The sequence below is a fragment of the Diachasma alloeum genome, unplaced genomic scaffold (assembly GCF_001412515.2).
Source record: "Diachasma alloeum isolate Michigan unplaced genomic scaffold, Dall2.0 Dall_scaffold_00288, whole genome shotgun sequence".
In the NCBI taxonomy this organism is placed as follows: Eukaryota; Metazoa; Arthropoda; class Insecta; order Hymenoptera; family Braconidae; genus Diachasma; species Diachasma alloeum.
In genome coordinates this window covers 1880379-1899099 of record NW_021680427.1, presented here as the reverse complement: position 1 = coordinate 1899099, position 18721 = coordinate 1880379, and the positions used below count along the sequence as shown (strand labels likewise).

At 35.4% G+C, this 18721-nt stretch overlaps 1 protein-coding gene across 2 annotated transcripts in view; it reads left to right on the top strand.

Annotated features, from left to right (window-relative positions):
- The first annotated feature begins 1633 nt into the window (after positions 1-1633).
- LOC107038774 overlaps positions 1634-18721 on the top strand; it is a 22277-nt gene continuing 5189 nt past the window's right edge. The window contains exons 1-6 of one of the 2 annotated variants that reach the window (XM_015258032.1): positions 1634-1719; positions 10701-10837; positions 11726-11850; positions 16098-16237; positions 16595-16806; positions 17281-17530. In XM_015258032.1, the coding sequence (XP_015113518.1) occupies positions 1710-1719; positions 10701-10837; positions 11726-11850; positions 16098-16237; positions 16595-16806; positions 17281-17530 (874 nt within the window). In that variant the 5' untranslated portion in view covers positions 1634-1709. Of the gene's footprint in view, positions 1720-10700; positions 10838-11725; positions 11851-16097; positions 16238-16445; positions 16473-16594; positions 16807-17280; positions 17531-18721 lie in introns of both variants that reach the window. The other variant, XM_015258033.1, reaches the window with a different exon arrangement.

The following is an 18721-nucleotide window of genomic DNA, read 5'->3' as shown; positions in this document are numbered from 1 at the left end:
AATATGGAAAGCATTATGATGCACGCGAAACTTCCTGCTCTTTCCGTCCAATATTTAATACTTTATGCCAAGTTCCCCTATTTCTTTGATCCAAAGTCATGAAGAATTCATTCAGTTAAAACGGCGCGAATGATGTAGTTTCTTGAGCCAAGAACTTGTGCTCTACGTGTCAGAGATTTTATCTATCAGTGTAATTGAAAAATTAGATGTTTCTGGTCCAATGTCGTGTTTGGCAAGGAGTTTCAAAGTATTGCTAATACAATTATTGAACAACTGACTGGCGTATTTTATGAGCATTTTATCTCTGATCTTCATTTTTCCAGCTGCATATTGGATTCCTAATGCTTCTTTCAATCCTTCCAGAAGCGTTCCCTCGCGGCCTCCCATTCTGCTAGTAACCAGGCTCCACGCTTCTTAGCTTCCCAAAGCTAAGCCGGCCCACCACCGCCGTGTGCTGCCCCCGTACGACGAGACTTGACTATTAATCCAGACTGGTCAACAGCTCCCATTACCTTCTTTAGCAATTCACATAAACGGACACCATTGGTGATGTCCTTAGGAAAATAATAAGCCACCGGCTATTTAATCCTTAAATCTCGACAACTAAATAGTAAATCGTGCCTTAAGGCACGATTTGCTATTTCATTCGTGCGTACACCATCTCCATAGACGACTGTCTCTATTACCTCATTGTAGATCAATTTCTCCTTCAATTTTGTTTCGTCAAATACCAATTTGACGAAACAATTTTTGTAAAATTTTGTACTACGTAGTTTCTGCGATATTGATCTCTGAAGAATGGAAATTTCGTGTGAGCATATCTTATTTGATTCAAAAAATTAATCAACAAATAATTTCTTGTTTGATTCAAACAGTTATTGCCTGCATCAACAACAAATGACGATAAAAAAATCTCAATAACTTATGAGAATGCAATTAAGTCATGTAGAAGTTTTTGTCTCGGGCTTTATATCTTAATCACCCCGATTGATGTTCAAACCATCCTCGCTACTTGTTTTTCTCCTTATCAGTTGTCGCGAATTCATTTCATGATGCTAATTCGTTGATGTAATCGGAGCTAATGACGCAACAACAATGAAATGTCGAATGCAATTCACATCGATCCGGGTGTTTATCATCCACAGTTGCCCTAATAAGTTACTTATATTAATCACCGCCTATAATAAGAGCATTACAGATAGATAAATCAATGGGAATTCGGTGAGTCAGCGGGAGCCGTCCCGATCATTCCATTCTCGCTCATTTACTAATCAGCAAATAAAAAAACGAATAATGTAGGTATTTCTCTCAATAAAAATAGTATTCATAGCCATGAATGTTATTTTCGTCATCACTGTTTATCGCTCAGAATGAACTTCATTCCTCCAAGTGAGCCCTTGGTTGAAGAAACAATAAATGTTCGTCAACCCGTAAATCTACTATTTTACGAGAATTATTAAAAAAAAGTTTAATTCGCAATGTATTTTCTATGTCATGGGGCAGTTGTCATTGGGAGTGATGACTCACGCGACTAGTAATAATTGTTCGGAAATTGCCGGCAAGATGCATCGCGCGCATGCGCCTTGACATCACGATTTCTCGACTGTCCAGGAGATTGCGTTATGTCTTCCAACCGACGCAGTACGGCTCCGTAACTCGAAGCGTTCACTTCTATCACAGGAATACGAATTTAATAATTACACGTCAATATGGCAGTGTGTAAGTTAATTTTTCAATAAATCGCTCGTTTTATATTTCACGTATTTTTTTTTCATTCATATTGAAATGAAAAATATGATCCGCTGGGGATTTTTCATTTCAATTCGAATTGCTCTGTTTGCGGACGCGGAGAAACACTTCGACGGGTAGTGCCCGTTATTTTTGGATTTCTAATTAGTGATTGTAAATAGATCTCACCAAGGGGAAAGAATATCAAAGCTCAATGGTATGGGGAATAAAGAGAAGAGGAGGGGTTGTTTCTAACGCGTTTGGATCTTCCTACGTTTCTAAATATAATTCCTGGGTGGGGTTTGACATAAGGAACCTATTACATTTTGCCGGCCGGCGATTCCTGATGCCCAACTCAATTTATCGGTCAGCAAAACCAAATTCCTTTGCTGAGACGGGAAAATATACAACGCGAGTGGGCCTTGAAATTCCAGAGAATCACGAATATTTCGTAACTGCGTGGGATTTTTCGATTGAAAAGAGCTTTTCGAATTTATTTACAAATACAGTTGCATTTTTCTATTGTAATGAATCCGGAATTCCATGGTTACATCATCGCGCATTCCATGTTCCATCGGAATTTTCAATTTTCGCAAAAGTTGCGGCTATTCTAGGATCGCGTCATCAGTTACAGGTGTCCTTGTAACACACACATTCTGTTTCGCAATGAATATTGAGTTTGCGGTCTTTCGAACAGCTTCCTGCTTGATGAATTTTTAAGATGATCGTATCATTACTAAAAATAATTCCGTGAGAAATGAGTGAGTCTTCGATTACCTGATGCAGGAATATGTTTTAATTAATTGGAGATGAGGTGGAATACAATCGGTTGATTCAACTTGAATGAGTGAATTATTAATGGACTTTCTTAGATATACGCGAAATTGAATTTTTCGTCAGTGAACTTTTGTGGAGATGTCGTTCCACTTCAGCTCGAAAAAAGCATCTAAAAAAATACCCATAAATTTTCAAAATCTCGCAAAAAATATTTAAAACATTACCCCTGAATTTTTATAATCGCACAATGTAGTGGTCTTTCAGGAATTTTTACTAAAATAAAAAACGGCAACCAAAATTTAAAAATATGATTTTTTGCAGAAGCTGATTCCTTCAGAAATGACATTGTTTCATTTTGTTTTATTATTATTAGATATTATTATTATTATTACATATTCATAAATATCTCTGAATGGAAGAACGATATTGCAACATTCTTAACGACCTTTTCATACATTTAAAGTAGTATAAACATAAATTGAATATTGAAGATTAAATTCTGAAATAAATCCTAAACGAAATTTGTTATGAATAGAAACATTTTGATTGAGTTTGTGTTCAATCGACAGTATATAGTATTATTGATACAATTAATCTAGGAGCGCAGGTATACCACAGCGCCTTATGAAGAAATGATTTTTCGAGTTTAGGAAAGAGATTATAATCTAAAAATAATCTCGAATAATCGGAGAGAATGAATAGAAATTCTATGCCTAATATAAAAATTATCGTCAGTATCAAACTTTTGTGATAAATAATATATGGATCTGCGTGCTGGAAATAGCGTGTTATATCGCAATAGCCTAGTCAAACGAGAGACTATTGTTGAAAAAAATACATGAAGAAAGAATTTGATGGATCAATTTCTTACATTTATCAAAGTTAGAGTTCCCAGGGCAAATTATCCATGATGAATAATTTGTTATTTACTTTTTTGAATTAATTTTCACTTGTTACCCTCAAAGACTCAACTGGAATTTATTTATACGATTTTAATTTGCTCCAAGAAAAAATCTCGACAAAAATTCCTCGATCCCTCCCAATTAACTCCAAGATATTTTTTATAAACTGATGTTGATGTGAAGCCAACCGTTTCATCTAATCCGGCGTCGATTCCTCCACTGCATTCCTCGAACGAGAAGTTTTTCATGCTTCTAAAGTATTATAAACACAATTTGAATTTTGAAAACTAAAATCTGAAATAAATTCTCAACGAAATTTACTATGAATAGAAATGTTCTGATTGAGTCTGTGTTCAATTGACAATCTACTATTATTGACATTAATCCATCTAGAAGTGCAAGAATGATAGTCTTATAAGAAAATTAACTTTTCAAGCTTAAGAGTGCCAAGTGAATTTGAAAAAAGATTCAAAAAAAATTTTTTCTTTCCCTCCATCATTGGAGAAATATGTATTTATCCATCCGACGAAATTTCAAACCCGCAACCGGAACTAGACATTGAGAAAATAAATGCGGAAAATCCTCTATTTCGCGTGACGAACCTCGAGAAATCATGGGATCAAATGGGTACGGCGGGTTGAAATATCTCTCTTATTCACCCCGGTACCCCATTGTTTTTTGTCGCCATCACATTGAACACATCATTCCCCATATCTTCAAATTTTTTCAAATTTTTCTTAAGTTCCTAGGAGGTTGAAACGTTCAATTTAATCAAAACTCCATAAGTGGCCATGTATAAGACTGATTTTGTTTATTTAATTTCTCGATATCCATAAGTTCTAAAATTTTAAAATTGTTACCATCTGATGTTCACCATCTGTCTAATACTATTAATTAAAAAAATTATAACTTTGTTGGTGAATGTCAATTTTCAAGGTCATCGCCAAATTCACTTGGCACCCTTAAGGAGAAGATTAAAATCTAAAAATAATCGGGAAAAATAAATAGAATTTCTATTTCCAATACGAAAATTATCGTCAGTCTCAAACTTTTGTAATAAACAATTCATGTATGTGCGTACCGGAAGCAGCATGTTATATCGAAACAGCGTAAGTCAAACCAGACTGTTTGAAAAAAAAATTGAAAAAGGAATTCGATTGATCAATTTCGTACTCTTATCAAAGTCAGAATTCACAGGAAAAATGATAATGATGAATAATTTTTTTATTTGGCCTTTATGAATTTATTTTCTCTCGTTTCCCTCAACGATTCAACTGGAGTTTATTATTAATTAAGCTAGCCGTTTCATGACGCCTCTATTCCCCCACTGAATCCATCGAATGAGAGATTTTTCACGGTTTAAATCGAACACGTTCGCGATGCAGCGGTTGCCATGCGAGGTCAATGACAGTAAACTTTGTCAGAGAGTTGCCGGCGAGTTGTCCGTTAGAACGAAAGGAAAAAGTAGTCACACCCGTCTCTATATAGGGCCACGGTGTGGGAGAAAGGCGCTCCTCGTTGTTACCAAGCAAATTAAAATACAATGCCACCATTTTTCCATGTCCTAATCACCTTAAAATCGTTCATCCAGAGCTTCTAATGCCTTGACAGCAGTGAGGAAATCTGTTCGCTTTGTTTTGATATGAAATTCCTGCCTCGATGAACACAAACAGTCGTTTAGCATTTATAGATCGTTACGATTTAATGAATAACAGTGGGCTCTTTGATACACGACAGCCATTCTTTTCAGCCATCCAGAGATTTAACGATTACGCAATAACACGAAATTGTTTCAATTACTCCTAATTTTCACATTGTTATGTTAATTGCGTTGGTGTAATGCGCTCCAGATCTTCGCTGAAGGCTAATCAATCTTTGGAATTTGGGATAATGTCAATTTACCATTGTCAAGTGGTAATTTTGCCCTCGATTTAGCTCGTTCTATTTCTGAATGCTCATGTGACGAATGTTCCATGGTGATGACAGATTCCGTGTTTTGGATGAAATATTGAAAGGAGGCAGCGATGGAAGTTTATTTCAGTAGCGAAGTGGTAAAGCGGTTTAAGTCGACTTACCTCCCATTTGAGTTTTTCAGCAATATTTCCGAATCTAAGGGAGATAGCGAAATTTTTGTTATAACCTTTTTTGTAGAGCCGATTGGGAGGTACAACAAATGTTATTACGAAAATTTCGCTATCTCCCGTAGATTCGAAAATATTCCTCAAAAACTCAACTGGGAGTTGAGTCGATTTGAGCCGTTTTACCACTTCGCTACTGATTTTCAATTATAGATTGTTTTGAATTCGTGAGATATCACAAAATGGTAAACAGTGGATTATAATCGAGGTGAAAAACGGGAAAATGCCACCGAATTATTGTAATGAGTTATGTGAAGAGAACCATGTCCACTTGTGCGTAAAGTGAAATTTTAAAATCCCACTTTCCACACATTATGATGAAAAATAGGGTTTGATACTCGAGAGAAAAGTGTTATTTGGCCCTTCGGAGAGGGCTATGCTACGCTCGCCTCCCACGAGTTAAAAAACCCGGTTACGCGTTCGTATTAAAATACACTATTTCATCACGCTGTGCGAAAAAGTAACTTTTTCCACACGTTCTGATGAAAAATATCATTCGATACTCATGGGACACTTTACCCATTTATTGGCTCGTGGGAGGTTTGTAGCACGAGCCAAAAATACTTTTCCGCACTCGTATCGAAATACACTATTTTGACACTGCTGCTACGTTCACCTCGTACCGAAAAGTGCCTTTTCTGTACTGCTTCTGACGATTTCTCGTCTGGGAATTGGTATTACATACTTCCCAAACTCGAAAACTTGAAAATCACTACAGAAAAATATTGTTCCTGGGCTGTTGCGATGGGGTTTTTTTACTCGTGTGGTTGGCCAGTCCTCGCCTACGGCTCGGAAGCCAACGCCACACGCATAAAAAACCCCATCGCAACAGGCCGGAAAAATACTATTTCGTTTACTCCTAAACGAAGTCTTTTCCCAAGGGTCAAAGGACAGTTTTCTCACACTGTCAAATTCTATTTTCCATCACAATGTGTGGAAAGTGGTATTTTAGACACCCGGAGCGTGCGCAAAATTTCACTTTACGCACAAGTGATGAAAAAATGATTTTTAATCACTTCTCCTATAACCAAATTTTTTCAATCCAATTATTATTAATCAATGTTGAAATGGTATATTTCGATATGAGTGCGTAATAGCATATTTCGAGACGAGTGCGTAAAAGTATTTTTTGATCCGGCAAGCGCTACCCTCCGAAGGGTCGAAGAACGCTTTTCCCATCAGTGTCGAACCCTATTTTCCATCACGATTACGAAAAATAATAATATTTGCAATAGTATTAAAAACATAATTACAGAATTGGATTGTTGAATTTTCAATGTCAAGTTTCTGTGTATTTCTGAATATTCTGAATATGAGTGACGACTGTTTCATATTGATGACAGTTTCCGTGTTGTGTGTAAAATACTGAAAGGAGGGAGCGATGGAATTTTATTTTCAATTGTCGATTGTTCTGGATTCGCGAGGTATCACAAAATGTTGAATAGTGCATAATAATCAAGCAAGGAAATGATAAAATCTCACAAAACAATTCGATTTTTTCACGGGTTATTGAATATGGAACCATTCTAATAAGTCATGTAAAGAAAAATTTCTAGCCTTTTTTTTCAATTTTTTTTAATTTCAAAAATTGGTTTTTGATAGCTTCTTTTGAAAGCAAATGTTTTCCACATTAGTATTATTAATAATAACGTTGGGAAAGGATAATATCTGGTCTATTATTAGAAACATGATCACAGGATGCAATTCTTTATTTTTCTATTTCATGTTTCATTCTATTTCTGAATGTTCAAGTGATGAATGTTTCATGTTGATGACAGATTCCGTATTGTGTGTAGAATATTGAAAGGAGGCAGCAATGAAAGTTTATTTTCAACTGTCGATTGTTCTCAATTCGCGAGATATCACAGAATACTAAACAGTCGGTTGTAACAACAAGCAGGGAAATTGTAAAATGTCACTAAACAAGTCAATTTTGCATGGCCTGTTGAATATGGAATTATTTTAATGAGTCATGCAAAGAAAAGAAAGTCTTTTTCACATTAAAAAATGCTTTCTTCACATTTTTCCTGCAACCAATTGGTCTCAACGTAAATGTTATCGCCAAAATAATCACAGAATTCGAATATTTCTGATTAAAATTGAAATAAACTTAAAGTTGAAATAAATGTAAACAAATCCCTTCCAAGTGCGAAACAAACACAAAATAAATTATGTGTTTCACCTCAAGGCCGAATGCCTCGATATTGACATGAGTATTATCAATAATAATATTCACTGTGAAATAATCGACAGGTGATGCAAGTAATTATTTCGTCTCAGAATTCGCCGAACAACTTCTTAATCTCAAGTTCGAGGACAATTTTTCGAATTAAAATTGTAATAAATTTAGTATTAAAGGAAATGTAAACAACACTGAGAGAAAAATCTGAAGTTCGATTTACGATAAGAAAATAGTTGAGGCATTTTGGTGAAGGATGCGATTTTTTTTTGTATGCGGCACATAACATTATAGTAACTTCACAAGCGTAATTTTTGCAAATCGAAATGCAGTTAAACTAACCAAAGTTCAAAAGTAACCACGACAAATCTATCGTGAACAGAACTATAAAATAGTTCCAATGACTACATTCCATTGTAGTAATTACTTCTCCGGCCATAGTTACCGTAACCCATGAAAAATTGTTGAGGACTTTTTGACTATAATTCGATGGTGATGGAATATAGTCAGAAGAATTATATTTTTCTCTCAGTGAAGTCCCCTCCAAATGCGAAACAAACACAAAATAAATTATGCATTTCACCTCAAGGCCGGATGACTCAATAGATTCAATAAATAAATCGATACTAATTCACCATAATACACATGTGTTTAGCATATGCTGGTATTTGAATTTGAATTTATGTTACGCTGTAGACGATGGGATGATGACACTGGTGACACTAAAATACAATCTGACATCACCTCAGTGACGTTTCGGGGCGATCCGGAGGTTAAGCGTTAAATGACCCAAGTCCTTCTATCGATTCCATGAACCGTTGCTCATGTACTTCGTGAAATGAGGAATTGCCCCCTAGGCGACGTCCAATCATTCATCCTCGAAACTTCATTTTTCGGGTCAAAATCGAGGATAGATGGGGTATCTCCATCGTCCGTTTCTACTTTGCTAACGCACTAAATGTTTGTCTTTTAAGGTCAGACGACTGTTACTACTGACAAGCATAACACGTACGATTTATCGATCTCGGCGCTAGTAGAAGTATCCAATCCTGAAGTGACCCACTTTTGACGTTTTATAGTGCAGAGGAAAACAACTTCGGAGGAGATGACTTTCTCCTTGAACTTTTACGAATTTTGCAGATTTTATGACTAGATTGGCCTTATTCCGTTTAATTGAAGTTCCGTTTAACTGAAACTAGCGAAAGATTCGACAGCAGAAGATTTGTCTTAGGTGAATCTAGGGGCGAACAAATGTTTTTAAGTTATGTACAAACTCTTTCGCACGTAGAAAATATTGATACATATGATTAGTTGACTCTCCTACACTTAAATGTTTACTAAATTGAGTTTTCCGCTGACGAATATACTGCTAGTTTCAGCTTCATCATCCCTCTATGTTTCGATGTTTTTAGCTGTAAGGACGAACACAGAGGAAGTGAAGTTTGGTTTTGAAGATCTTATTAAGGATCAGCATTTTTTAATTTAACGAGCGAGAAATTCTCAAATCAAGTGATTTTGTCATTAATTTTCAGAGACGTAAATCGTTGGAATTTTGTACATAAATGTTAGTGATTGAATACCCAAAGTTCTGAGTAACTGCTGATTTCTGTCATTTCTCAAATGATTTTTGTGATTTCTCAATCAGCATTAGAAATCATGATTTCTTTTGATTTCTTGTGATTTTCATGATTTTTTGTAGATCCTAATGATTTCTTGATTTCAAGAAATCACTTGATTTCTTGATTTCAAGAAATCACTTGATTTCTTGATTTCAAGAAATCACTTGATTTCTTGATTTCAAGAAATCACTTGATTTCTTGATTTCAAGAAATCACTTGATTTCTTGATTTCAAGAAATCACTTGATTTCTTGATTTCAAGAAATCACTTGATTTCTTGATTTCAAGAAATCACTTGATTTCTTGATTTCAAGAAATCACTTGATTTCTTGATTTCAAGAAATCACTGGAGAAATCATGATTTCGGGACCAGAGTTTGGCATCTGTGAATAATGGGAGTATTCTACATGCCGTTACAATACGTAAGGATGTCAAAAACTTCACTGCGTCACATTTCGGGATTGGATGATATCAAACGCTCCAATACCATAACAAAAATTGTAGATTTGAAACTGCAAAATCAATTTCGATTTTACACTTATCGATGATTTCTAATGATTATGGAAATCACCTGATTTTTTTATGATTCCTATTGATTTCCGGAAATCTTTAGAAGTCACTACCAAAAGTGGAAATCATTTGATTTCCAGTGATTTCGATTGATTTCTGGTGATTTCTTCCTTGATTTCCAGTCGAGTGGTCCAATGATTTCCTAAGTGACCAGTCCCTCGGGAATATTCAATGAAATACTAGTTTTCCGGTCAATTCGACAATGAAAATGATAGGAAAAATTCAGGCGACTACTGTTCTGAAATCTCAGTCTATCTCAAAATTACTTGGAAACACCCAGAGAAATGACGCATTTAAATCAGATAAAGATCTTCATCTTTAGGTTTCCTGTTCATTGAAATAAATTGGTTGGATATTAATAAATTCCTGTATTTACTTCGATGGAAATGTTTCGACCATGAGAAATAAATAATCTATTCATTCGAATAAATAGGTTATTCGAATTAAATGAACGATTCATTTCACCAAAATAAATGATTATTGATTAAAATTAACAAAGTTAATTTCAATCAAATAAACTATTTTTCTGGACGTAATATTCAATTTTCAAAATGAATTTGAAAATTTCAGCTGCGATTGCAATTTCGATAATCGTCCAACATGAAACCTTTACTTTTGTAAAATTCTCAAGAATTTCTAAAAGTTTCAACATTTTACTGTTTTCCATTATTCTTTATTAGTACAACATCCATTACGAAACTAAACTCCTCCAAGTAAATTGAATTGTCATTTCAATCAGGAAATTGCTCCTACAGTTATCTAAGAATTTCTTATCATTCATCTTGCAGCTCTTACGACTGAGGATAAATTGGAGTACAACTTCTACCCGTGTTCCAGCGGTCAAATCCAGTTTCGCGTAAGAGCCCCCAATGACGCCCATATCGCGCTCACCACCGGGCCGCATGAGAGCGAGCCGATGTATGAGGTATGCACCCCTATAGACAGTCTAGTCTTCGTACAAGATACTAGACGATTTTCATTTGTTATAATTATTTGATAGGATGATAGGATGATTCATTTATTCCAAACGAGATTCGTTAACTATTCACGAATGGTAGAGTTGAATATGACCAAATACATATTCGTTAATAGTTAACGAATGGTTCAAAGGTGAAAGTCGAGTCAAACAAGATTCTTCAAATATGCATTTGTTTCTAATATAATTTCAAATATGCAACTGTTAACGAATGAACATTTGGTGAGACCGAATAGACCCTAGTCTCCAACCAAATCCATTTATTAACAATAACTAATCCTTTCTATCAGTGCACGAATGTTTGATTAGAAGGTATTGTTCCTTTTCAAAATAACAATTTAGAAAGTCGGAACAAGTTAGTTTGTTATAGGGGTTTGCGAGGCAGAATTGAGACTTTCATTGCAATTTTGGTTTTCATAAAAATTGGGTGGTATTTTGTTTTGTTTTGACTATCTATCCATCCAAAAAATAAATGTAAACCACATGGGGCAATACGTGTAAAAAAATAGATATTTTAACCAATTTCATGACCGATGTGCTTAATTTTTTTATCAAGTACCCATTCGTTTTGAAATTCAATTGATGTGCAGTTAAGTTCTAGATCATGAATGCATATATTTCCAGTAATTTCTGCAATATCTCAACTTCTTTTCCACTCAATTCTAGCCCTTTTGTCGAGTATCTTGTACGGAGAATGTGAAACGAAAAATATTCCAGCCAGAAAGTGGGGGCATTGTCTTGTACGAAAGTATCTTGTACGAAGACTGGACTATATTACCATCCCCATTAATTAATGGAATTAAATTGAATATTTTGGACTGAATCGTTGGATTTTAGATCTTTATTGGAGGATGGGGCAACAGCAAGTCTGTCATCCGTAAGAACAGGGTGAAACCCGAAGTTGCTGAGATGGACACTCCCGGAATTTTGAGCGCCGATGAGTCCCGTGGATTTTGGATCAGGTAAGGCATAATATTCGTCGAATCATTTCAATATTGAAAGGGTAAAATGGTTCAAGTCGAACTGATTGCGTTGCGAAGTGGCAAAGGCAGGAAAAATTAACTTTCTTTATTGTATCTCATTACGACGGAGAATGAGTGACGGTCACATTTCAGAAATATCTGCAGCACTATTCAAAATTTTTACTGTGCTTGGCGGTACATTTCTTGGAAAATGTTATCACGCGACAGTTCCACTGAAAATTCAAAGAATTTCGTCATAGACAACTCACGCTTTGACGAAACCGACATTAGAAACTGTAAATTCCAATTCAATTATTCAATGAAAATTGACATAACAATTTAGGTAGATTGATGTTGGAATTCATGCCTGAATACAAAAATTAATTTCTTAGTTTAGTTAAACATTTTCTCTTTTCCACCCAAACACTCAGGGTGACATTTATGGCTTTTCTTAGAAAATAGAGACGTGAAGAAAAACAGTCCTCATGGTGAGTCACAAAGGAGAGGCTGAAGAAAATTGAAACAAGGGCCTTTTGTCAAATGGGTCCAGAGAGTGAAAACTCTCATGACTTTTAGTTAGTCGTCCTAGAGACTTCGTTGGAGAAAGATATACCTTCTGCGTGCGATCATTAAAGAGTTTTACTTTGAAGAATAAAACTAATGTGTTTTTATTGAGTATTCCTACACATAATCCAATAATTGAGAAAAATTTATTCTTGAATTTGCAATTAGTTGGAATGTCCATGAAGCTGAAACCAGCAGAATATTCGTCAGCGGCAAATTCAATTTAGGGGATATTTAAGTATAGGAGAGTCAAATAATCTTATGTACAAATGCTTTTTAAGTGCGAAAGAGGTTGTACATTACTTAAAAACATTTGTACACCTCTAGATACACCTAAGACAAATCTTTATTTTTTTTTATTTTTACGGCCTCCGGGTCCCTTTTCGGGTCCCATTCGCGGCACTCTATCCAACCCTATGCATGCGGCTGTGGATTCAACACTGTACCTCATTCGCACTCCTATCCTATTTTACTAAAGATGAAAGAAACGTGAAGTTGTTTTGTATCGAAATAGCTCGAAACTACCTGACCGCTAATCCTCAATTCTGATTGGTCAATGAGTCACGTAAAGTAGTCGCTGAAAAAAAACACCGGTATTTTCAAATTCTTCAAATGCCAAAAAAATTTTCTGCGTCATATTTTTCATTTTTTCATGTGTCTTTATATCAAAACATATCTAAATTGCCTAATTGTTGATCATGAGAAAAAAACACAGTATTTCTAAATTTTTTCAACTCACAAATTATTCTTCACTTCCCAAATTTTAATGTTTTCGTATTTATCACACGCCAAAATGATCAATTCTTGCTTCTCAGATTTTCATACATAAATTCTAAACTCTACAAAATTCACGAAAATTCTTCGGTTTTCCAAATAATTCGAGAAAAATCTGTGATCTACGGTTATCTGGAAAACTGTGAAATTTTCCGAAGAATTCAAGAAATTTTTTCAGTTTTCTAGGAAATCAATTCATAACCCTCCCCTGATTTTTTAACAATTACAGATTTTAATCAGATTATTTTAAAATGTAAAAAAAAAGAATTAATCGAAGATTAAAAATTATTCATTGATGCTTCACTCTTCATTCTCTTCATTCTCTTAATTTTCTTTAAGTCATTATCAATATTTATAAAACATCTATGAGTATATGAAATTTAATAAATTTGATTTCTTCACTTTCACAACAAAAAGATAAGCGCGCGCACAGATCTAGTAGAACATAGAAGTAGCATGGGGAAACCACAGAAAACCCATGCCCCGGTTACAGGCGGTTCCTCTATTAGCAACCTCCCACTCGACGGAGCCTTCCGTTGAAAAATTCGGTTCCACGGGGAATCGAACTCACAAACCTTTCGCACACTAGACTTGCGTCTAGTCCACTCGGCCACCGACGTCGGTGTAAGACAAATCTTCTGTCGAATCTTTCGCTACTTTCAGCTTCATGAAAATTCAGGGTAATTGTTTCAGGTATGTTATGGAAATTTCGTTTTCTTGCTTCTTAAACATTTAGAATTTCATAAAATTTTTATTCCAATTTGAAATTATATTTTTTTTCAGTGTTCCATTATTTTAAGGTATTTTACCATTGATAATTTACGAGTTAATGAGAAAATCAATGAGAACTGTGAATTTTAGTTCAATTACCTCATGAGAATTAAGGGGAATTAGGAAAATTCAATTGGATATGATGAATTCTCCTCCCAAACGATTTTTCTTCAACGGATGATATACAGGGTGACGTCAGCACCTTGTTTACAAATTTCAGGCAGATAGAGAATAGAAAATCGAGAATTCAAGGTACAAAAGTTACCAAATTCCGATAATGGACTTTCAAATGAACATTAGAATTTTTCAATACTTCAGCCAATTACATGGTAGGCGGAAAAAATAGACCAGGAAAAAATGACCCACACCCCCAAAACGTGTTAAAACCCACCCAACTTAAAAATTTCCCTTGGTCTATTTTTTTTTCCCTTGGTCTCTTTTTTACAGTATTCAACTACATTGCGATTGACTACCACCATGATTGGAAATGATGACGCAGTTGTCAGTGGGACTCAATATGATAGTTAATATCGCTCTTCATGTTGATAAAATTATCGATTCATGGTTGGAATGAACATTGCTCAAACTATCGCACATAAGGATGTTCTACACCCTTTCTGCCAAAATTCATATTTTTTTAATTTTTCTGGCAAACTTATGATGGAATTGACGTGAAAAAATATAACGTTTTTGCGTTTTGTCATTATTTAATGACTGACGAAATTTTAAGGTGGTGCGAACATTTTCCTGCGTTTTCTCTAAACTTTTAAAAAGAATCACAAAACTGTAGAAAAAACGCATGAAAATTATCGCACCACTACGCAACTTCGTGAGCCATTAAAGAATGACAAACCACAAAATCGTTATATTTTTTCACGTCACTCCCATCGATAATTTGCCAGAAAAATGAAAACAACGTCAATTTTGGCTAAAAGGGTGTCGAACATCCTTAATGTCGCTAAAATTATTGCAGTAAATATCGTCATAATTGTCGTACCATCACCATTTTCAATCATGGCGAGAGACTACCATGATGTTATGGGGTAAATCATTGAAAAATTCTAACGCTCACTATTCAAAAATTTACTATCGTAATTTCATAATTCTTATGCCATTGGATTACTGATTTTCCATTCTATATTTCCTCACAATTTGTAAACTAGGTGCTTACGTCACCCTGTATTTGACTCGAGATATTAATTCTGTAATACTGGAGAGTTCATTCCATCAGCCTTCATCAAGTTGTCTTCATACACTGAGAGAAAAACAAACACGTTGTCAAACAAGTCTTGTTTGGACCAACAAAATCGCTAGTTGACAATTGCCAAAAAGGAATTTGTTTGGTTCGAATTTGAAAGTCTCAAACATGAATAATTGTTCTGCTTTCGACGGCAACGAAATATTTGGCTCAAGAGGCGGATAATTCACACCAGACGGTGCCTTTTCAGGATGAAAATATCTATATTATTCCTTGGGCTATTCTACTCGGTCAACCTTAGATGTTTTTAAGGCATAAATTACTTGGAAAGCGGGATGCTATATGCTATCCATCGACTTTCCGGACCTCTATATGAGGGAAAAAATTGAATAATTATCAATGCACAAATTAAAAAATTCGGAGGCACACGCGCTCGAACACAAGTGGGGTATGATCCCACATCTTCTGTTTGTCGGACAGGTGCTCTGCCAATTGAGCTATTGAAAATATCTCATATAGAGGAAAATTTATCAACAAATATTTTACATATCATTATTATTGTTTCATTTAATGGTGCATTTCTTGTCTCTGATTATTAGACAGCCGAAGCGGAAAACTACTATCCCTTATTGCGAATAAAACAAAGATTTTTATAAAACAAAGATCGAATAACGCAGGAGTGGTGCTAGAAGTGGCATTTCTTGCGTGTACAGAGAATGCAATTTTTTTTAAACTACTAAATCTATTTTTGCGACAAAAATTTTTCATTCCGGCGCACTCTCTGCATGTTCGGCACAAAAAAATCCTTTTCTGATAATTTTCAAAAAACTATTTTCTTGGTACAAGTAAGACTTGTTTGAGAACTTTGTCGTTTTTCTCTCAGTGTAGAGCATCGATGTATTGAGGAATAAATTCAAAGAACAATATTTATTTGCTTCAGATGGCACGGTGGAAACATAACCTTTGGCAAGGAGGGTGAGCAGACACCAATCTTGAATTACTTCGACCCAGAGCCATTCGTTATCAGTTACTTCGGTGTCTGCACCGGTTGGGGAGCCTCTGGAGAGTGGCTCGTCGAAGGTTAGTACAGTTACCCCTTTTTTCAAACTACAAACTATCGCACCAGCTAGAATAAATTATTCATTTATTGCTGCACTCATTTGGGTTTCAAGTAGAACCAGACAATCAAATATTCTATATAATCTCAATTGCACCTGCAACGGGGCAAATATTAATAAATTCTTTTCTTCTTTTTTCCTCAATAAAATTTTATGGATTCTGCACACAGCGAGATGCATCGGGGGTCAAGGTGGTTGTACGTAAAGTATTTTGATAGAGAATTTTATAAAACTTTCGCACTCCCTCATGTTTAACAACCCAATGTGCTCTAATTACACCTGTACATGCATTCATTAATGAACGAATCATTCTGAAAAGGAACTAAAAATTTGAGAACACCGAATGAACTGAAATACACATTCCATGCCGTGAAGAGTGGCTGTGTGATCATTGATGTTAAAGCAAAGAGCAATGCACATGTTGCACTCACACAGGGAAAATCCGAAACATCACCGATGTATGAGATTCTACTGGGTGGATGGGATAATACAGCTAGTGTCATAAGATATGACCGTAAACAACCCGATAAGGTTTGCCACCAAAATATCAAAACGTAGAAATCAAATTCAAATTTGTTTCTCAACTGTGTTTTTGTTTTAAATTTTATTGTTAAATGTTTTACTCCCAAATTTTTCGAGTTAATTTTTTAGTCTATTAGTTTTTTTTACCGATTTCTATTGGGAAATGATTAGTAATTCAATCGAAGAATATTCAATACGTAAAATCAATAGGTTGTAGATTCATTTTGTTGAGGTTTTTTGTGTAAAATTCTTTCAACCTAAATTTTTCAAGTTAAATTTCTCATTTATGTTGACAATTCAGAACAACAGCTCTTTGCATTTTCGTAATTTTAAATTGCAAAAGTTTTAATAGGAATGTTTAAAAAACTAATAGAATTTCCAATGAAATAGCAATAGAATTTCTCATGAATTTCTTTCATACGTGAAATAGAAAAGATAATTGAGTCATAAAATTGGTTGAAAAACGGAGTATTTTGCGCTCAGGTGCGCGTTAATACCCCGAATCTCCTGAGCTCAAGTGAGCATCGGAAGTTCGCAATTATGTGGCACGATGGACTCATCACAGTGAGGTCTGGTGATCAGCATGGTAAAATATTACTCGAGTGGAAGGACCCAAAGCCAATTGGAATTAGTCACGTTGGTGTGCGAACGGCTTGGGGGGCCACCGGAAATTGGAGAATGCACTTTGACCACCTCCAGCACACCCACTCGGGGCCACCCCCCAAATTCCGACGTAAATCTGAATATTTTTGGTATTCTATATCTGCAATCAGTGGAGGGACTTGAATTGATTGTTGGTGTTTTGATCGCTTTGGTGGCAAAGCTAACTGGGGAAATGCAGGGTAGATTGATTTAATCGAGGTGTAGGTACTTAAGGATATCCAAGTACTTCATTCAAGTTGGCAACTTTTCTGGAGAAAGATTTCAGTTTTGCTGAAAACTTTGGCATCCATACTTTTTCGGATGTTTGACTGTTCAACAAATTTTTTCGATAATTTCTCCAATGACCAATGACCAATGATTCTCCAAAAATTTCTCTAATGACCATACACTCAGAAAAATTAGTGTGCTAGCACAATACACTAGTCACAACTTGCACTCTTGGACAAATATTATTGTGTAGCATCCAAAAAAATCTTGTGTACCACCAAAAAAATTTCATGCTAGACTGAGAGAAATAACTACTTTTGACAAAGAAGGTTTACTTAATGCAAGAAAATATTCTCTTGTCAATTTTAACCCGTTAGCAGTCGTGCTATATGACTTTCTCCTGAAAAAATTTTCAGGGTATAGGATACATACACGGAGAGTAATATTCAATAAAAATTACGCATCTTTTCCGTAATTCCGGAGCGAAATGTGGTTGTAGGAAATTTTGCGGAATTATCACGGAATTTTTCCAGAGCGTTACGTAATTTTTATCTGAATCTCCTGTGAAAAATTACGATACCGCCACTCAAATTTTCTCAGTCGATTCGGTAATCGGTGAGCTAATTGAGTTCCGTAATTTTTACTGAACATTTCTCTCCGTGTCGGCAAAAAATTGAGATTTTGGACTGAAACTTTTTGATTGCCTCAAGAAACTATCCCTCTTTCCTCTGGGGTCAATAAAAACCGTCTAGCATGTTTCAATAAATTATAAAAAAATATTTTATCGAGCTCGGATGTGGAGCGCGTGAGATTCTCTCGCGGCGTGAGTAAAGTCAATCGTGTGGCTCGCGCGCATCGAGCGCTTCCGTGAGGCATTCGGTGATACTCGGCATTTTTCAGATGCCGCAGGGGAATTTTTACATTGCTACACAATAATTTTTCCAGAAAATTTTACCCCGTGTATGGCAACACTGCGTATTTGTTCCATACACCCTCGGTAATTCGTGTTATTCCCCAACAAAATTCTCTAACAGTCCCCCCCCCCCCCCCCCCC